The 20,154-nt window shown below is 41.6% G+C and overlaps 1 protein-coding gene across 1 annotated transcript; it reads right to left on the bottom strand.

The window, feature by feature from the left end:
* Positions 1 to 15,251: 15,251 nt before the first annotated feature.
* On the bottom strand, positions 15,252 to 18,421 carry LOC132155484 (extracellular calcium-sensing receptor-like). Its single transcript, XM_059564288.1, has 6 exons — positions 18,213 to 18,421; positions 17,751 to 18,039; positions 16,921 to 17,676; positions 16,598 to 16,825; positions 16,247 to 16,370; positions 15,252 to 16,171 (listed from the first exon to the last, which is right to left on the bottom strand). Exons 1-6 carry the CDS (start codon positions 18,419 to 18,421, stop codon positions 15,252 to 15,254), a joined length of 2,526 nt encoding a protein of 841 aa, XP_059420271.1.
* Between the last annotated feature and the right edge of the window lie 1,733 nt (positions 18,422 to 20,154).

The following is a 20,154-nucleotide window of genomic DNA, read 5'->3' as shown; positions in this document are numbered from 1 at the left end:
TGAAATGAATTAGTGAAATAAATCAACTTTTACTTGATATTCTAATTATTGACCAGCACCTGTATTTAATCAACAATAAAAAGTGACGTCCAGCCATGTACAGTACAGCCTCAGGCCTACAGCTTACACCAGTTTACCGGTTAATAGTAAGTCAATTTTATTTATATAGCACATTAAACGTAGCAACCCAGCTAGCACATGACCGACCTTCTATATTGAAATATGGTTGGAATAATGTTAGTTGTTGTTTCAATGTTGAAACAACATTGATTCAACCTTTAAAGCTGAACGGTTGAAAAACTACTGCCACATGACCGACCTTCAACGTTGAAATATGGTTGAAATAAGGTCAGTTGTTGTTTCAACGTTGAAACAACATTGAGACAACATTTAAAACTGAATGTTTGAAAAACGTCTCTGTTACGTATGGTAACCCTCATTCCCTGAAGGAGGGAACGGAGTGTAAACTAAACGAGCCAATGCACATTGGTATGCGATTATTGCATCCAGCTGCCGCTGATCACAGCTTGAATATAAGAAGGCAGCCGGAGACCTGGCAGCTCAGCGGTGGTACAGTAACTGGGACATGATGTCTCCGTTCCCTCCTTCAGGGAAGGAGGGTTACCATACATAACCGAGACGTTCCCTTTCAGTCGGTCACTCTTGATGTCACGTCGATGACTGACGAAATTGGGATCCCTACCAAAGCACCATGGGTGCTGCCCCTTCCAGGGCCATGTGCGAGCCGCCTGCGCCCCTATTAGGTGTAGGCCGGGGATCAGAACAAGTAGTTCCATTCGCCATTGTCAAAGCACTAACTCACTGGGTGAGACTGGATAACACTGGGAAAACGTACCCATTCCACTTGGAACAGGGAGGCTGCAGAGGCCCCATCCTTCCCGAAGGAATTTTCTGGAGGAAATACACATATAGCATCCGTTTAGGTGTATATGGAGAAAGTTGAGGTGATTAAGCAGTTTAAGCAAGCCGACACTAACCGGGGCCTCTCAGTGCCACTACCCATTTGAGGTGAGAACACAGGAGGATACCGGCTCTAGAAGAAGGCTATAGAACCTAGCGAACGTGTTAGGGGTCACCCAGCCCGCAGCTCTACATATATCTGTCAGCGAGGTGCCATGAGCCAGCGCCCAGGAGGATGAAACACTTCTAGTTGAATGAGCTTGCAACCTGAATGGGCAGGGCACACCCTGTGCCTGATCAGCCAGGGTTATGGCATTCACTATCCAGTGGGCCATCCTCTGCTTAGAGACAGCATTCCCCTTCTGCCGGCCTCCATAACAGACAAAGAGCTGGTCTGAGGTCCTGAAGCTTTGTGTCCGGTCTACATAGCATCTCAATGCTCAGACAGGACAGAGCAAAGCCTGGGCTGTGTCTGCCTCCTCTAGGGGCAGTGCTTACAGGTTCACCACTTGGTCTTTGAAGGGTGTAGTGGGAACCGTGGGGCACGTAGCCCGGCCAGGGCCTCAGGATTACCTGGGAGTCAGCCGGCCCAAACTCTAGGCATGAATTGTCGACCGAAAATGCATGCAGGTCCCCTACCGTCTTGATGGAGGCTAGTGCAAGCAGGAGCAGAGTTTTCAATGAAAGAAACTTTAGCTCAACTTAATACAAAGGCTCGAATGGGCCCTGCTGTAGTGATTTAAGCACTAGAGTCAGGTCCCAATAGGGTATAGAGGGGGGCCAGGAAGGATTTAACCTCCTCTAAGGAACCTGATGACGAGGTTATGTTTACCTAAAGACTTCCCATTCACGGGGTCATGGTATGCAGCAATAGCGGCAACTTGGACTTTGAGGGTGGAGGGAGACAGCCTTTGCTCCAGCCCTTGCTGCAGAAAGAAAAGCACGACTGCAATCGGACATCTTTGGGGGTCTCCTTGGCGAGAAGAACACCACTCAATGACCAGGTTCCACTTCAAGACATAAGTGTGTCTCATAGATGGTGCTCTTGCCGAAGTGATGCTGTTCACTGCCTCCTGGGGTAGGTCACCTAGAACCTCCGTGTCCCGTCCAGGGACCAGACATGGAGTTTTCAAAGGTCTGGACGCAGGAGCCAAATGGTGCCCCGTCTCCGAGTCAGTAGATCCTTCCACAGAGAAATCGGCCAAGGAGGGGCTGTCGCGAGAAGCACAAGTTCGGGGAACCAGGTCCGAGTGGACCAATACAGCGCCATTAGCAAGACTTGCTCCTCGTCCTCATGGATTTTGCACACTGTCTGAGCGAGAAGGCTCAATGGGGGAAACGTATATTTGGCCCAGACACGTGAGTCAGCAATCCGAGGCAGAAATGCATCGGTGAAATGTCGTTGTCTTTAGAAAGACGCACCCTTGAAGCTCTTTTAGAGAAATTTGGTCTTTAGGAAATGCTCTTTAAGTGCTGAGCCGCAGAGGGGAATTGGCCACTTGCAACATGACAGGGGGTAGTGCAGCCCGAAGTGTGCAACCCAATCGACATGGGAACAACAACCGCTGAAGCGCCGTCTTGACAACACACAAAGCTTCCGGGAGCGTGCTGAACTTAAAGTTAACAGCAGACACAGTTGAGCAGAACGATACTAATGCTTGGCTCCAAAGTGAAAAGCTGGTATGCATTGCACCTGCTGCCTTCTTATACTCACGCTGTGATCAGTGGCAGCTGGATGCAATAATTGCATGCCCATGTGCATTGGCTCATTTAGTTTACACTCGAAGTAGATTTTTCTATCACAGCGATATCCCAATTTCGTCGGTCAGCGACGTGACATCAAGAGTGACAGACTGAAAGGGAACCTTCAATGTTGGAATATGGTTGAAATAAGGTCAATATTATTTTTATTATTTTAATAGTATTTTACAATATTTAAATTATGATACCTATTCTAAAATCTAAAGGTATATGTTAAATATTATCATCATTGACAACAATAAAACTGAATACATTTTGCTGCTTTATCACACTGAAACAATTCCTATTGGTTGTTTTAATTAATTGCTTTGATCATGATTGGTTAATCTGCCTGTCATCCAGGGAACTGGACAATGAAACGGTTCGCGCCTTTCTACCTTTGAAAATTTGACGGTTATTATCGTCTTTCTGTAAGTGAGGCGGTTGTCAAGTCAAGTCAAGTCACCTTTATTTATATAGTGCTTTAAACTAAATAAATTGTGTCAAAGCAACTGAACAACATAGGGAAACAGTGTGCCAATAATGCAAAATGACAGTTAAAGGCAGTTCATTATTGAATTCAGTGATGTCATCTCTGTTCAGTTTAAATAGTGTCTGTGCATTTATTTGCAATCAAGTCAACGATATCGCTGTAGATGAAGTGACCCCAACTAAGCAAGCCAGAGGCGACAGCAGCAAGGAACCGAAACTCCATCGGTGACAGAATGGAGAAAAAAACCTTGGGAGAAACCAGGCTCAGTTGGGGGGCCAGTTCACCTCTGACCAGATGAAACCAGCAGTTCAATTCCAGGCTACAGCAAAGTCAGATAGTGCATTAGAATCATCTGTTTCCTGTGGTCTTGTCCTGGTGGTCATCTGAGACAAGGTCTTTACAGGGGATCTGTATCTGGGGCTCTAGTTGTCCCATATACAGATGAAGAAATTACTCTTTATCCAGTTTTTTAATATCAACTATGCATTCCATTAGTTTTTTAAATTGGTGTGTTCCACCGGGCCGTGAAGAAATATAGAGCTGAGTATCATCAGCATAACATTGAAAGCTAACACCATGTTTCCTGATGATATCTCCCAAGGGTAACATAAAGAGCACGAAGAGTAGTGGCCCTCGTACTGAGCCTTGAGGTACTCCATACTGCACTTGTGATCGATATGATACCTCTTCATTTACTGCTACGAATTGATGGCGGTCATATAAGTACGATTTAAACCATGCTAATGTACTTCCATTAATGCCAACAAAGTGTTCAAGTCTATGCAAAAGAATGTTGTGGTCCATTGTGTCAAATGCAGCACTAAGATCCAATAGAACTAATAGAGAGATACAACCACGTTCAGATGATGAGAACAGGTCATTTGTAACTCTAAGGAAAGCAGTCTCAGTACTATGTTACGGTCTAAATCCTGACTGGAAATCCTCACATATACCATTTTTCTCTAAGAAGGAATATAATTATGAGGACACCACCTTTTCTAGTATTTTGGACAGAAAAGGGAGATTCAAGATTGGTCTATAATTAACTAGTTCTTTGGGGTCAAGTTGTGGTTTTTTGATGAGAGGCTTAATAACAGCCAGTTTGAAGGTTTTGGGGACATATCCTAATGACAATGAGGAATTAATAAAAGTCAGAAGAGGTTCAATGACTTCTGGAAGCACCTCTTTTAGGCTTTATCATTTTTTTATCCGTATTGCATCTGTTTTTATTTGTTGAACCTCAATTAAATTGTTACGCAACTTGGTTTGGACGTTTTTTTGTGCAGTTAGCATTAGCCAGCAATTTAAAATTTGCCAAGATGTCAGGCTCTCTGGCTCCCGATAAACATTGGACTATGGTGGGTGGTGTCTCTATATTCACGTTCCGTACAATAGAATCGCCAATAACTAGAGCACTTTCATCAGGTTCATCAGGTTTCTCAGTGGGTGCATCACTGAGTGGGGAAAACCTGTTTAATATTTTGATCGGAACAGAAGAGCGGTGTTTTGACCCGCGACTATGCTGCCTCACTGTCACCCAGTTGCCCTGCTGTAGAGGCTCTGTTGCCGGAACCGAACAATGTACAGGAATCCCTGAGCTAGATGCATCCAAAGCCATATCTAGAGCCCTAACATTCGTACTGTCCTCAACTAAAGTTTGGATGCGTGTCTCTAATTCTGAAATCTTCTCTGTCAGCCTAACTATTTCCCTGCATTTATCACATGTGAATCCCTCATCTGCGACAGAGATAGACTGTGATCTGCTGCTCATTGTGCTCGGTCGTTCCCGAATTATTTAATATTTGCCTGTAAATTTTTTATTATTATTATTTTGATGAATTTGAGTCGTGACAACAAAAAACTGTAATGTGAACACAAGAAGGGTCAGATGTGTTCTGTGAGGTCCTGATAAAATAAGGTAAGAAAATCGCTATCTTTATTATCTTTTGAAAATAGTAAAGTATTGCGTTATCACAGATGCTCAAGTTAGATGCGTATCTATAATAAATTAATGTTAATACTTTTTTTTTTTACAGTTAAGTATAATAAAGTTATGTAACGTCTTGTTACGTACGTAAACCTCGTTCCCTGATGGAAGGAACGGAGACGTTATGTCGAACGACATATGGGGTGTCACTTGGGAGGTCATTCAAGAGAAAACGCCAATGAAAATTGGGTAGTGGAATAAACATACCTGAGCCCCTCCCCGTGCCAACGGGTATAAATAGGGCGACAGGTGCATCCACTCATTAGGTTTTACGATGAGAAACCGAGAACATGTCCCGGCAACGGCGACCGGATCAAGGTTGTGGCATGGGGACATAACATCTCCGTTCCCTCCATCAGGCAGTCCTACATATGGAACAGGTCTCTGAGGCAGGTCCTACCTTAGAGTAAGGATGGAACAGCTGCCAGAAGAGACTGACAGAGTGGGTCTGTCAAGGGAAGACACAGGTTTTCCAAGAGGGAAACCTTACCATGGAAGAATACACATATGGGATTACCCATAGGGAATCTAGCCATATGGCCACCTAGCCCAGTACAGGGGCTGACCGGAGCTCCGGGCATACTAACACCAGCACTGGGCCTGGCGACAGACTGCTCCTCCAAGTCTGACTGCCGAGGGTGCTGGAGGATGCTCGACCAGGGTACACCAACTGGGGAACTCTACTGGGAGAAAAAAGGCGCTCGCATCCCCGTGTTAGGGGGAATGGCGCAGCAAGCGTGACACCCAGCAAGCCCTTCCCACAAATTACCTGTTACCCAACACACAGGAAGAAACTGGCTCTACACGAAGGTTGTAAAACCTCGCAAAGGTGTTAGGTGTCGCCCAGCCCGCAGCTTGACAGATGTCTGCCAGTGAGTTGCTGTGCGCCAGCGCATAGGAAGAGGCCACACTCCGTGTGGAGTGGGCCCTCACCCCCAGGGGGCACGGCTCACCTTGGGAATGGTACGCCAAGGCAATGGCATCCACTATCCAGTGTGCCAACCTCTGCTTGGAGACAGCCTTCCCCTTCTGCTGACCTCCAAAGCTGACCAGGAGCTGCTCAGAGCTTATGGATCTGGCTGGATCTGCCTCCTCCAGGGGCAGCGCTTGCAGGTTCACCACCTGATCTCAGAAGGGAGTGATGGGAACCTTGTGCACGTATCCCGGCTGGGGTCTCAGGACAACATGAGAGTAGGCCAGCCCGAACACAAGGCACTTTTCACTTACCGAAAATGCTTGAAGGTCCCCGACCCTCTTGATGGAAGTGAGCGCGACCAGGAGCACTGTTTTGAGAGATAGGAACTTAAGCTCGACTGAATCCAGCAGCTCAAAGGGACCCCTCTGAAGTCCTGCCAGGACAATAGAGAGGTCCCCAGAGGGAATCAGGGGTGTCCTAGGAGGATTTTAACCTTCTGGCACCCCTCAGGAACCTAACGATCAGGTCATGCCTCCCCAGGGACTGGCCGTCCACTGCATCGTGATGGGCTGCAATGGCAGCCACATACACTTTCAGGGTGGAGGGTGACAGCCCACTTTCCAACCTTTCTTGCAGAAAAGAAAGCACGACTCTGACCAGGCATCTCCGGGGGTCTTCTCGGTGAGAAGAACACCAATTCGTGAACAGACTCCACTTCAGGAGTCTTTCTCGTAGAGGGGGCTCTAGCCTGAGTGATAGTGTCTACCACCGCTGGTGGCAGATCACTTAGGTCTGCCGCGTCCCATCCAGGTGGGCCAGTAAGGCGCAACCAACAGGACCTGTTCCTCGTCCTCCCTGACCTTGCACAGCATCTGTGCGAGCAGGCTCACTGTGGGAAATGCATACTTGTGTAGAGCCCGAGACCAGCTGTGTGCCAGTGCATCCGTGCCCAGGGTGGCCTGGGACATGGAATAGTACAGCTGGCAGTGGAAGGACTCGTGGGAAGCAAACAGGTCTACCTGGGCTTCCCCGAATCGACTCCAGATCAGCTGAACCTTCTGGGGATGGAGTTGCCATTCCCAGGAAAGGTGAGTTGCTGTGAGAGCGTGTCAGCTGCACGATTGAGTACCCCCGGGATGTGGATAGCACGCAGCGACTTGAACCGCGTCTGACTCCAGAGGAGGAGATGGCGAGCGAGTTGAGACATGCGACGTGATCGTAGACCGCCCTGTCAGTTGATGTACTAAACAGCCGCAGTGTTGTCTGTGTGGACCAACACGTGCCTGTCTAGCAACAGTGGCCGAAACCGCTGTGAGGCTAGATGCACTGCTAGAAACTCCAGACAGTTGATGTGCCAAAGCAGTCGAGGTCCTTTCCTGCTGGTGGGCCGTGCCGTCATACTCACCGAGTCTAACTCCATACCGAGATAAGAGATTCTCTGCACAGGGGAGAGCTTGCTCATTTCTCAGTTTACCTGAAGCCCCAACTGACTGAGGTGCCAGAGCACCAAGTCCCTGTGATTGCACATCTGTCGTCAGGATAGTTGAGGATCCCGATGCCCACTTCCCAGAGTGGGGCAAGGGCACCCACCGCGAACTTCGTGAAGACACGGGGGGACAGGGAAAGCCCGAAGATTTCAGAAAGTGTGCCAAGACTTCACGTGCACAGTTACCATAACATGGATTTTCAAATACTGTTCTAAGGAGGGGCTCTCATGGCACTCTGAGCAGCTCATAGATGGAATGGTGCATCTCAAAACAGTATGTTTGAGAGTCATCAACACGATCTGTGGAAATAATACTGGAGCGCTCTGGGGAAAAAACAGAGAACTCAGTCTCATATGAGAGGAGAACTCCCAGCTCAGAGTAACACGCTCATAGGCGACCCTTCTTGGAAAATGGGAGCGCTGCTAAACTACCATGAGAATCACTCAAATAGCCCCTAATGTTGAGGGAAGTGATGCTTGAAGTGTATAAACAAATACACACTGACTGAATGGAGTCCAAGGAACCAAGGTCTAATCTTCTCAAGAAAGGGAATGAGGCAGAGTGTGTAACCCTTACCGTACAGGATTTCAGAAAGTGTGCAAAGTGTTCATGTGCACACTGACCACCATGCGGTTTTCAGAAAGTACACAAAGCTTAGCGTGTGTACCTAAAGGTTCCTAAGCATCGCAGAGGCGCTGAACCGCACGAGAGAGGCAAGCTCAAATTTTACAAACCTCTGGCAAGGGGAGCATCACCTGAGGCAGCATATACAAGAAGACTTCTGTAACTGCCACCTCCACTTCCCACTGGATGCGACAGCACAACTAAGCGGCCAGGAGACCCCTCGGGGTGACCTGGCCGGACATCCATGAAATTCCCTGCAGTGCTGTACCAGGCCTGATGATCAAAGAGGCTCCCGCAGAAACCTGTGATCTCAGCCGCCTAATACCGGAACATGAAGCCGGATGGCTGGTGCTGGCGAGTGTTTAGTAAACACTGTAATTGAGCACTGCAAAGGAAACTCACAAAGTTTATTAGTAGACATTAGTATATACAGAAAGGGTTACATAATCAAGGTTTACATACTTGAGCCCCGCTTAAGGGGTGCCTCCTTTTATTCCGGACTATCAGTAAGGTGGTTGCTATGAACATAGAACCAACCAAAAACATACAGGTCCAGCATAGGAGACTGTAATGCGAGAGGTTTCCACCTAACCTCGATCAGGTGGAGAGATGGTGGTTACAGGGGAATTAGGAAGGGGAGGATAAAAGCAGAAGTTAAAAGTCCCTAAATGGAACAAGTACACTGTTAAAAATTGCTGTAAAAAACAGCCAAATTTCGACAGTAACATACTGTTTTTCATTAAAACAGTGCATTCTGGGTAATATTCATCATTTTCGAGAAGGTAGCCTGCTGCTATATATCGTAAATTAACAAAATTCAAAGTCAACACTCAGCGGCTGTGTTTCAAATCACACCCTACACCCTCATTCACTATTTCCTACATGAGTTTACTAATATAGTCCACCTGACAGAGACAATGAAAACGAATGAGTGAATTCAGACACTGATCAACAGCTGCTGTTAACGAGTAGAATCACTGAAGAAAAAAAACAATACAAACACATGAAATACAACTGACTTCAGCCACAGCCTTAGATGAAATCAACTGAAGATTTAAACAATCAACAAACAGCTTTACCAACTTCACTCATTACTAACCAGACTGACTTTATTTCTATCAGATCAGAGATCAAAAGATCTTATTGAGAATTACAGAGATTTAGATGATAATGTTACTGTTTTGTTTGATGTCACCATTGTGGAGATCAGTGTTTGCTTTAGTTGGGCTCCTGTCCCTTGACTTTTGTACTTTAAATTTTGTTTCATTGCTGTATTTGTATCTTTATGGTACATCTGTTACAGCAATATTAATAATCAAGTGATTATGGCTGTTTCTGTCAGGCGTAATCTTCTAGACTGACTTAAAGTGTTGCTATAGTAATCAAATATTAATTTGGTGTTGAAATATGTGAGTGAATTACACAATTTTTTCAATTTGATAAGATTGAACAGTGATGTAATGACCAGATCATATGGATTTAATGACAGTTTGAATTTTAAATATTTTGGGCAGCGGTGTCCTCAACACTCAAAGAGAGACATCAACAATCAGCATATGGATCTCAAAAATGGTGACAATCAAAAGGTTCATGATGCAATGCATGCTGGGTACCAGCACAGGATAAAACTCATCCATGACTCCCAGCATGCATTGCGGCATGAATAAATTATGCCCCTGAATTGTTCACTTATTTTCTTGAATTCTTATGTGCTTATAATTTTGCTTTTGTCTTAAGTTTAAGTAGCATGTTTTGTGAAGTTCAGAACTTATCTGTTTATTTATTTTGTGGATTGTCACCATTGTTGTGATTCATACGCTGATTCTTGATTTTTATGTCTAAATTTCAGCAAAGTTTTTTTTTATGAGTTACATTTTCTTAACAGTCTTTCATAACTTAAGGCTCAGCAGTGTTTCTTATTTTGCTGTAGTATCAATATTCAATAAGAGAAGGGACACAGGACTCAATCAAAAATAATAGAGTGTTTGTTCTTGTCAATCTGTAAACAACAATACCAGATTTATTTCTTCTGTTGACTTTTTTTTTTCTATAACAAGTACCAAAGGTGCAATAAAAAACCCTTAGTTGTTGAAAAGTCATGTTCAAGAGCCCAACTAAAGTAAACACTGATCTCCATCATGGTAGTGAAAAAAACACCTAAACCTATTTAACTCACAATAAGATCTTCTGTAGACATCTGACAGAAATAAAGTCAGTCTGGTTAGTAATGTGAATCTGGTGAAGCTGTTTTGGGAGTTGTTTAATCAGATCTTGAGAGATTTGATGAATTCAAGGCTGTGGCTGAAGTCATTTGTAGTTCTTGTGTTTCTCTTTCCTTTAGTCATTCTGTTTTTTAATAGCAGGTGTTCATCACTAATGCTCAATCATCAATTAATCACAGAATTATCTCATTAACTTCACTAATTCAGTGTTACTCAAACACTCTGTAGTGTGTACACATTATAAGTGTTCATTTAAAACTGAGGATTTTGTTGTTGTTGTTGATTTAAGATGAAGAAAAACAGTAATAAACTGTAATTAATTTACAGGAAACAAACTGTAGAAAAACAGTTATTTACTGGCACCCCTGCTGCCAGTAAATTTACTGGCACCCCTGCTGCCAGTAAATAACTGTTTTTCTACAGTTTGTTGCCATAAATTAATGGTTGCCAGCAAAAAAGTGTTTTTCTACAGTTTGTTGCCATTAAGTCAAGGAAAAACAGTAATATACTGTAAAATGTAAATGTCAGATTTACCAAATGAAAAAAAAAGTTAATTTAACTAAAATATTAGTTAATAATAAAAATATAACATCCATAGAAAAAAATGTATGCAAAGTCATACACTGATAATGAGAGTAAATACTGAACTCGACTGTATTAATGTGTGTTTGCACAAGAGAGATCTGTTAGTTTAGTGTAGTTTTATTGTTCACCATTGTGCTGGAGAGTAGAGCCTGTGCTTCAGTCAATGATGAGCCACAAATTCTGATCTTTTGCTGCTTTAAAGACAGTAAATTTGGAGTCTCCTGATACAGTGGTGATCTCTGTGTTAAGTATTTCAGCACATACGTGTGAGCTGCAGTGATTTGAAGTCATGCATTTAGTTACATTACTATTACACATTAAGTGTTTGCAGTTTTATATTGAGAAATATTCCTTCTCAGTGGACTCAAATGAAAGAAGTTTATAGTACTAAAATCGTAGGAATGCTAGTTTTTAAACTGGAACTGTTTGAAGCAGTGGGAGTGGAGTTAATTTCCATGGAAGAATTTACGGTAAAATACTGTAAAATAATAAGAGTGGTAAATTAATGGTTGAGAGCTGTAAATTAACAGTACTTTACTGGCACCCCTGCTGCCAGTAAATTACTGTTATTTAATGGCACAATTTTTACAGTGTAGATACCACGGTATCGCTTCGATTCAGACGAGAACGCTGACTCATCTGGATCACATCCCTTAGGTTCTGCTTACCTCCTCATGATCCACGATTCCTCTTACCCCTGCCCACAGGTGGGGGAGGAGCGTGAGTCGTGACACTAACCTTCTGTGCCCGTCTTTGATCCTCAGATCGAGAGAGGCCAGGGCCCCTTTTTTGTTCGGGCTCAGACCTGGAACTTCGTGGAACAAAGGATCTGAAAGCCGCGGAGCACGCCTTCATCTCCCTGAACTTCTCGATCACCTTCTCAATGGAAATAATGAAAAGTTCAGAAGGTGAAACCTTAGCATCGAGAAGAAAGCCTTTTCTTTCCTCCGAATGTCTGCCAGGTCATCCACAGATGTCTCTCCACTACCACCATGGCCGCCATAGTCCTGCCCATGGCAGAGGTGGCCTGCTTAGTAGCATGGAGAGAGACCTGTGGTGCGGCACAGGTCCTCGCCTCTATCCAGGCCTCTTAACAGATCAGCCTGATATGCTTGAAGCACCACCATCATGTGTAATAAAGCCACGGCCTGACCTGCTGCTGCCAATGCCTTGCCATTTAAGCCAGATGTATTTCTTGAAGGGGCTTAGATGGCAAGGAGGGAGATTAAGAGAGGATGTCTCCCCAGCAGAAAGAAAGCTCTTTCAAACAGGGAGCATCCTCTCATAGCCGTTTTCGCACAGCGCCTCAATGTCGGCACAACTCTTATGCCGAAACCGATGAATGCGAGAAGAAAATGGCCTCTTTCATTTCTTTTCGACCATTTTCATGGCAAGTCCAACTTTGCCGTGGCGCGATCCATAACCCCCAAAAGCTCTACATATGCAGGGCATATGTAGAGCTTCTTCACCATCCTCAAATATCTCCTGCTTTTCCTTGGTAAAAACGTAGCAGAGCACTAACCTCAGTATCAGAAAGTGTTAAAGATATAACATCATCCTCCCGAGGCTCTCCCTCGTCCGCCACCATTACGAGCGCGAAAGGGATAGTCCCTCTTTAAACCATTCAGACAGATCCACCTGAAATTCTCACGAGCTCATTCTCCTCCGTGCCTCAGCAGCGACAGGTCCTGAACAGCGGGAAGCAGATGGCTGCATTTTTTCCTTTTTTTCCTCAGAAAGAGAGAGGAACAAGAACGAACAAATTTCATTGAAAAAACGCTCACAATGCATGCAGATTGCCTCCTCAAAGACATTGTGGGTGTGCTCTTCACCCAAACAAATGACGCAAAGATTGTGTGTGTCATCGGGTGTGAAATAACGCCGACACGGATGCACACATTGTCTATAAGCTTGATAGTAGTCGCCATGATAGACAGAGAAATATCGCTCTTACCAGTTTTTTCAGATGCACGCTTCAAACAGAAGAGTCAGTAAAGACTAAGAAGAGAATGACGTGTTCTCCCGGTGCCTGTTTATAGTCGTGTCGGTAGTGACGTCAGAGACTGTCGCCGGCCAACAAGTTGTTGTTTTTTCAATGTATGCTTCAGACATGGGTCACGACCAGGTGTTCCCCATAGCGACCCCTAGAGGATGCATTTCGAAGTTCCCTTGAAAGGGAACCCTAGGTCTATGACAGTGTGTGGTAATCAGTTCTGAAAAATATTTATCTTAAGTGCTCTGAAACTTAAACAGACAATCTTTAAAATTCTCAAGAGACACAGTAAGACGGTCATGCTTCCATCTCCTTTATGCTTTATGGCACGCCTGTCTAACAGAGTGAGCGTTGTCATCCAACCAGTAATACAAGTTTATCTTTGGTTGTTTTGATTTTAAAAGGAGCGATATAATCTAAGATATTAGAACAAACTGTGTAAAACAGAGAAATTAAATCGTCAGGCCCATAGGATGCCTTTGCAGCATGTAAGATAGATTTTTCAACAACATTAACTAGATAGTCATCATTGAACTGAGAAACAGTTAATCAGTGAGTTTATAAATAAGATAAATATTAGATATATTTTATAAAACGAGAATAAAAACCAGCGGACTTATTCACAGTAGCAGAGGTTACAACAGGAACCTTAAAAATAATAGGTTTGTGATCAGAGAAGGAAGCATCGTCAATGATAACATCAACTACAGAAGAACCATTTGACATAATAAGGTCAAGTGTGTGACCAAGAACATGAGTTGCTTGATTTATAAGTTGAGAAAATCTGAACAAGTCCAAGATATTACAAAACTCAGCAACAAAAGGACGCCCCAGGCAGCAAAGATGCATATTACAATCACCCAGAAAAGACATACGATCAAACAACAGGCCAACAAAAGTAAAAAATTCTGAAAACTCACTAGTAAAAGTACTTCCAACATTAGGTGGCCTATAGATGAGAGCACAGAACAGCACAAATGAATTAGACTGTAATGCCACACACTACTTCAAACGATGAAAAAGTTCAAAATTAACATGGTTTTACCATAGTAAAACAGCTTAATTTTCTTTTGTGTAATTTCTGAAGGCTCGAGACAATCAAATTTTTTACTAATAATTGATTATTTAGAAGTGCTTTCATGGGGCGTTAAGGGAGCACCGTGGAAAAACAGGGTCTGGGCTCAAATGCAGGTATATTTAGATTTAATGAACAGAAAGGCATACAAAAAGAAACAAAAGCGTATAAGGATGGATCAGCAAAAGTGAATCAGGTGAGGGATACAAATTTGCTTGCATCAACCTACGTACAACAAACTACATTTACAATTCAGCCAGGCAGAGTGGTGGGAGTGGTGTATAAATAGTCCGTGACTATTTTTTCTACTTCATTTATTGCAGGTTCAGTACTGAAATTTGTTGCAAAAGGGGATGAAGCAGGTTGTTCAATTTTTATATAATTTTTTTTACTGTTTATTTTTATCATATTTAATATTTTAAAATGTTTTATTTAATATGTTTAATGTTAGTTTGTATTTTTTTTATTATATTATTATTATGTTTTATTTATTTATGTATTTATTTGCTATAGAACTACAATTGTATATTGTAAAGTTTAATTACAATTTATTTATTTATTTATTTGGAGGGGGTACAACAATACAATTCTGCATAGGGCACCAATATGGCCAACAGCGGCTCTAGTGGCTAGTAAATAGTCAGTTTTGAATGTTATTATCTAATTGCAACTTTTTTCTTTTGTAATTTAGTTTTCTGTTTTATAAATAGTTTGGTTCCTTTTAGCCTTCATTACATTCATTTAGATAACATTTTACTGAGCCTTAAAGGGATAGTTTAGCCAAAAATTACTTTTCTGTCAGCATTTTATCACACATACCTATCATGCTGAACAGAATAACCATTTCCAGGTTTGTAAATTTTTAAGCCAAAACTTTATTTATATTGCAAAATGAGTCATTTGGACCTTGTTGCGAACAAATTTAACAGAAGAAACTAAAAGGAACCAACTTGCACAGAATATTCATATGGATGTAATTTGCATCACCGATGTCATCACTTTTTTTCTTAGTGTTGTTGTTTATGCTTTGCAGTTGAAAATGTAAGTAAATGGTATAGATAAATGTAATGGAGTAAAATTATAAATTTACCTTTTCAAATATAGATAAGATATATGCTAGTATTGTCAGCATTTCAAAATATATCCTGCTTTTAAGTCATTATTTATGTAAAAAAATAATTATAATAACAACAAGTTAATAAACGCGTTTATTTCTCAGCAGTATTATACATTGTTTTCCCCATTATATTCTGCTTTGTATTTTCTTCAGGTTTAAAGAGGATGATATAACATTTAGGTAAAAATATACAAAAAAGTAAACCAAAGCTTGAGGCTAAAATGGCAAATATCTCCACAGCTACAGTAAATTTTCCTGGAGAACTGACATAAGCTGGGATAAAGGTGATCCATACAGCACAGAATATCAGCATACTGAATGTAATGAATTTAGCTTCATTGAAATTATCAGGCAGTGTGCGAGCCAAGAAAGCAAGAATGAAGCAAAAGACAGCCAGTAGGCCAATGTAACCAAGCACAGCCCAGAAACCTATATTAGAACCCAGACTGCACTCAAGAATGATCTTTTCCTTATAATATTTCATATTATTGTGAGGAAATGGAGGAGATATTGTTAGCCAAAGCACACAGATAAGAACCTGTACAAGAGTAAAGAAAAACACACTGACTCGTTGTTGTTTAGGCCCAAACCATTTCATGACATTACTTCCTGGAAGCGTAGACTTAAAGGCCATCAACACCACTATTGTTTTCCCCAGAACACAAGAAATACAGAGGACAAATGTGATCCCAAATGCTGTGTGACGCAACATACAGGACAACTCACTGGGCCGACCAATGAAAGTAAGAGAACAGAGGAAACACAGAGTCAATGAGAAGAGCAGCAAGAAGCTCAGCTCTGAGTTGTTGGCTTTTATTATGGGGGTGTTCTTCTTTCTGTAAAACAGAATGGCCACCAGCGCAGTTAATGCTACTCCAAAGAGTGAGAAAAAGACTAACACTATACCCATAACTTCTGTGAATAACAGATACTCTATAGCCTTTAGCACACATTTATTTTTCTCAGCATTAGGCCAGTATTCCCTTGGACACTGCTTGCAGTTATTTGAATCTGGAAAAGAAGTTACAATCACTAGTTAGGCACAAAAAGAAATACATGAATGAGATGGACATAGCCCTAGATTACCTGTCTCAGAACTGATTTCTCCTTCTGCACATGGAATACAGTCATAACAGCAGACAGGTCTTCCTTTCTGTGCAGCCTTCCTAGTGCCTGGAGGACAGCTCTCACTGCACACAGACCTTGGCTTCTGTATGTACAGTATGTAGATAGATAGATAGATAGATAGATAGATAGATAGATAGATAGATAGATAGATAGAACATTTTGAAAAGTGAATTTAAAGTGATCTAAATTAATGCATGTTCTTAAAAGTAATATTAAATTGTTTGTCATCTATTATTAGCTTTTTCTGTATGATCAATACAAGTATTTTATTATTATTATTATTATTATTGATTTATTGTGTTTATGTACCTCCAGCTGTCCTCCAGCCCAGATTATATTTTGAGTGTTAAAAACAAAGCGTTGGTGTGAGGGCAATGAGTCATCATAGTATCCCACTGATTTAAATTGTATTGAACCATCTGAGTCTCGCTGCCAGTTGATAATGTCATATTGGGCTACTGTGCCACCAGTGCTGTCAAACCACACATTATCCCCCATCTTTATGGTGAAATTGACCTGTTTCAGAGCCTCAACAATCTATTCAAAAAATATATTGACATTATCACAGAGGCATTTTAACAGATGGTTCCCTAATTTTCTCTATTAATTTTCACCTTTCTTTTATCTTTTACCTGCTGTGGATGTATTGTCAGGCCTTTCTCACAACCCTTTTTTTCTTTGCACTTGAGTAGAATGTGTAGTGAATGAGCGACAGCATACACTGCTTTGTAGACATAACTTGCATATCTTTGTTCAGGCACATCGTCATTGTAATTCTTTAGTAAAAGTAGTTCTTCATATCTGCTGCAACTTAACGCATATTGAGAAACATTCCCCTCAGTCTGTGAACACGGAAAAGCTGTGTCCCAGAATTCTTTTAAAATATAATCTGCAAACCCTTCAACATTTTTTTTTTTCACTGCAAACCCCAGTGACCCTCCAAGCACTCGATAACTGTTTGGAGTGATCAAACTCTTTACAGTTATCCATGACTTCACTCCAATCATTTGGAAGCCTGTAATGTTCTGAATACTTAACTGATCAGTTAATAAGCCCATTTCAGGAAGTGAAATAAATGCAATAATCACTTTTGCTGTGCTTTTTTTTATTGTGTCTACCACTTTCTTGAGTTTGTCTGGCTCTGTTCGGTAGAATTTTACAGAGTACTCAACACAAATTCCCATCTCCTGTGCTATTTTTAAAAATATTGTCATCCCATAGTTTCCATATTCATTGTCACTGTTCACAGCTCCCACCCAAGACCAGCCTAAGTCCTTGACTATAGATGCCAGTGCTCTGCTCTGGTGGTAATCACTAGCCATAGTCCTGAAGACTGAAGGGTAATCTTTCCTATTACTGAGACATTCACATGATGCTGAGTGACTTATCTGAAAATGAAAGCATGAGAAAGTGATACTGTCATCTGTGATTGTGTTTAACATTCAGTGTTATTGATCCTTACCACTGGAATTTTAAAAGGTCCTGTAGTTCTGGACAGAATCACTGTTGCGGTAGACTCTGATTCGCCGATGATAGCATGTAAAGGAGACTGACCATTGCATCTGTAACCTACTCCAAATTCCTGACTATTCATCAGTCCCATAGTTGCACTCATTGTAGACAGTCTTGACCCACAGGAATCATAGATTCTGTAGCCAATAGAAACATTTGGGAGCAAACTTTCACTTCTGTTAATCTCCTCAATGGCAAACATCATGATTTGTGCCAGTCGAAAATCTCTCAGATACACACTGCAAAATATTCATTAAATCAGTAGGCTAAATATAAACTACATTTAAAAAAGTCAGATGCTGCAAAAGGTGAATAAATAAATACATACATTAAAATAAATCAAATTATAGATTTTAATTTCAAATGCCCTTTTTGTTTTAAGTACAGGTCTAATGTTTCAAATGTAACAAACCTGGAGCATGATAGAAGCTGAGGTTTTTGTGTAAAATCAAATGAAGGTAATGTTTCTTTGCTGTGGACTGGAAAAAGTCCTCCAATAGTTAAGTCTCCATCCTTGGAAAACAGCGGATACTGAGGGTCTCCCATTATTCTGCAAAGAGTGTTTACTGCTTTGGTATGAAGCTGATGGAAAATCAATAATGTGTAAATAAAGATGAACATCCCAAAGACTCAACTGTGATCTTGACTGTGACTAACAAATGCAAATGGCATGCTACATTATTTGTACTTTTATATGCATAATTATTCTGGAAGAATGATTGAGAATGTGGCCAATAACAACATGGGGCAAGATATGACGGCAAGACAAGACATGTCAGGTCAAATAGGGATGGAATAAAGTCAAGCTAATTTGCTCAGATGTTTTTTTTTTTTTTCATTGTCAGACAGTAGTATATTGTGAATATTGGAATAGTGAAGCCTTTAGAAATACTACTCAAATATATTTTACATAACCTTTATTTCATCTATTAATTTGGATCAAATCTCATTTGGTGTCACAATTCACTGGAGTGAGGAAACGAGGAGACGTAGAATAAACTTTAACAATCCTTAATAATAATCCAAAAATAAGAACAACTTCAGGAGCACAGGAGAACATACAAGGAATGACATTTAACAGTGGATGAAAAAACTCTGAACAGAATGATCCTTAAATACACAACTTAAACAGGGAAAAACGCAAAATACCTGGTATTAAATAGAACAATCAGGGAACAGGAACAAGAAGACCATATTTGTCCTCGGGTTGATTGGCCTCGGGTTGATTTCCGAGTGGCCATTGTGCTTGGAACAGCCTGCGGTTCTGGGCTGAGGATGAGGGAGGCGCTTCGGAGGACCTGCAGATACCTGGGGTTTGGCAGGTGGTTGAAGCCATTGGGGTGATATGTGGGGGTTCCTGCTGTGGGGTGAGCTGGCGAGATGCAGCGAGCTCCAGAGGGCCCTGGACAATAAGACTTTGAATTTTCCTTTATTTCTTCGACTTCAGAATTGGAACAATTTAAATAAAGGACTAGATTAACAAGCTCGATCAAGGGAAAAATCACACATGGCAATATCGCAGTGTATAGTCTCGTCCTCAAGCCCCAGCTAGAAACACACCTAGAGCAGCGTCGTTCCAGCTCATCTGGTTAGCAAGCTTTAGGAATTTATTCACATATCGCTCCAACCTATGACAGTCCTGCCACAAATGCCACAGCTTGTCATCAGATGCAATCATCCTTCTCTTTTTTGGTCCACTGTTCTGTCACAATTCACTGGAACAAGGACACTAGAAGACGTAGAATAAACTTCAACAACTGCACAAGCACAGGAGAACAGACAAGGAATGACATTTAACATTAGAATGATCCTTAAATACACAACTCAGACAGGGAAATATGAGACAAACCTGGAATCGAATAGAACAATCAGGGAACATGAAAAGGAAGATGAGTTATGGGCATAGAAAAACACAAGGGAAAAGTAGATCAAAAGGTACATTGGACATGAGTGAAACAAAACAATACACACAGAACAGTCCTTGGACGTGACATTGGGATTCTTGAAAATTATGTACAAATAGAGGTAAAAAAGGCCTTTGTGAATATTTATTTTATTATATAGAACTAACATTAGTTTCTGCATGTATTCGTTTCTTGTCTATGTTTGATGTTCAATGTAATAAGGCCAAGGATCTTTGTGTTTAAAAAAAAAAAAAAAAAAAACCTTAGCAAACTGTATGAACAGCCAGACCTGTTTGTGGTCTGCATTAATCCCATCCAAGTGCAAACACACAGAAGTGAGTAGTGAACAAACACACACACACACACACAAATACACACTGAGAACAGTGGGCAGCCATTTTTGCTGCGGCCACATGGGAACAATTGGGCACCTTATGATGCCTTGATGCC

The sequence above is a fragment of the Carassius carassius genome, chromosome 13 (genome assembly GCF_963082965.1).
Source record: "Carassius carassius chromosome 13, fCarCar2.1, whole genome shotgun sequence".
Taxonomy (NCBI): Eukaryota; Metazoa; Chordata; class Actinopteri; order Cypriniformes; family Cyprinidae; genus Carassius; species Carassius carassius.
This window is presented reverse-complemented; position numbering and strand designations above follow the sequence as displayed.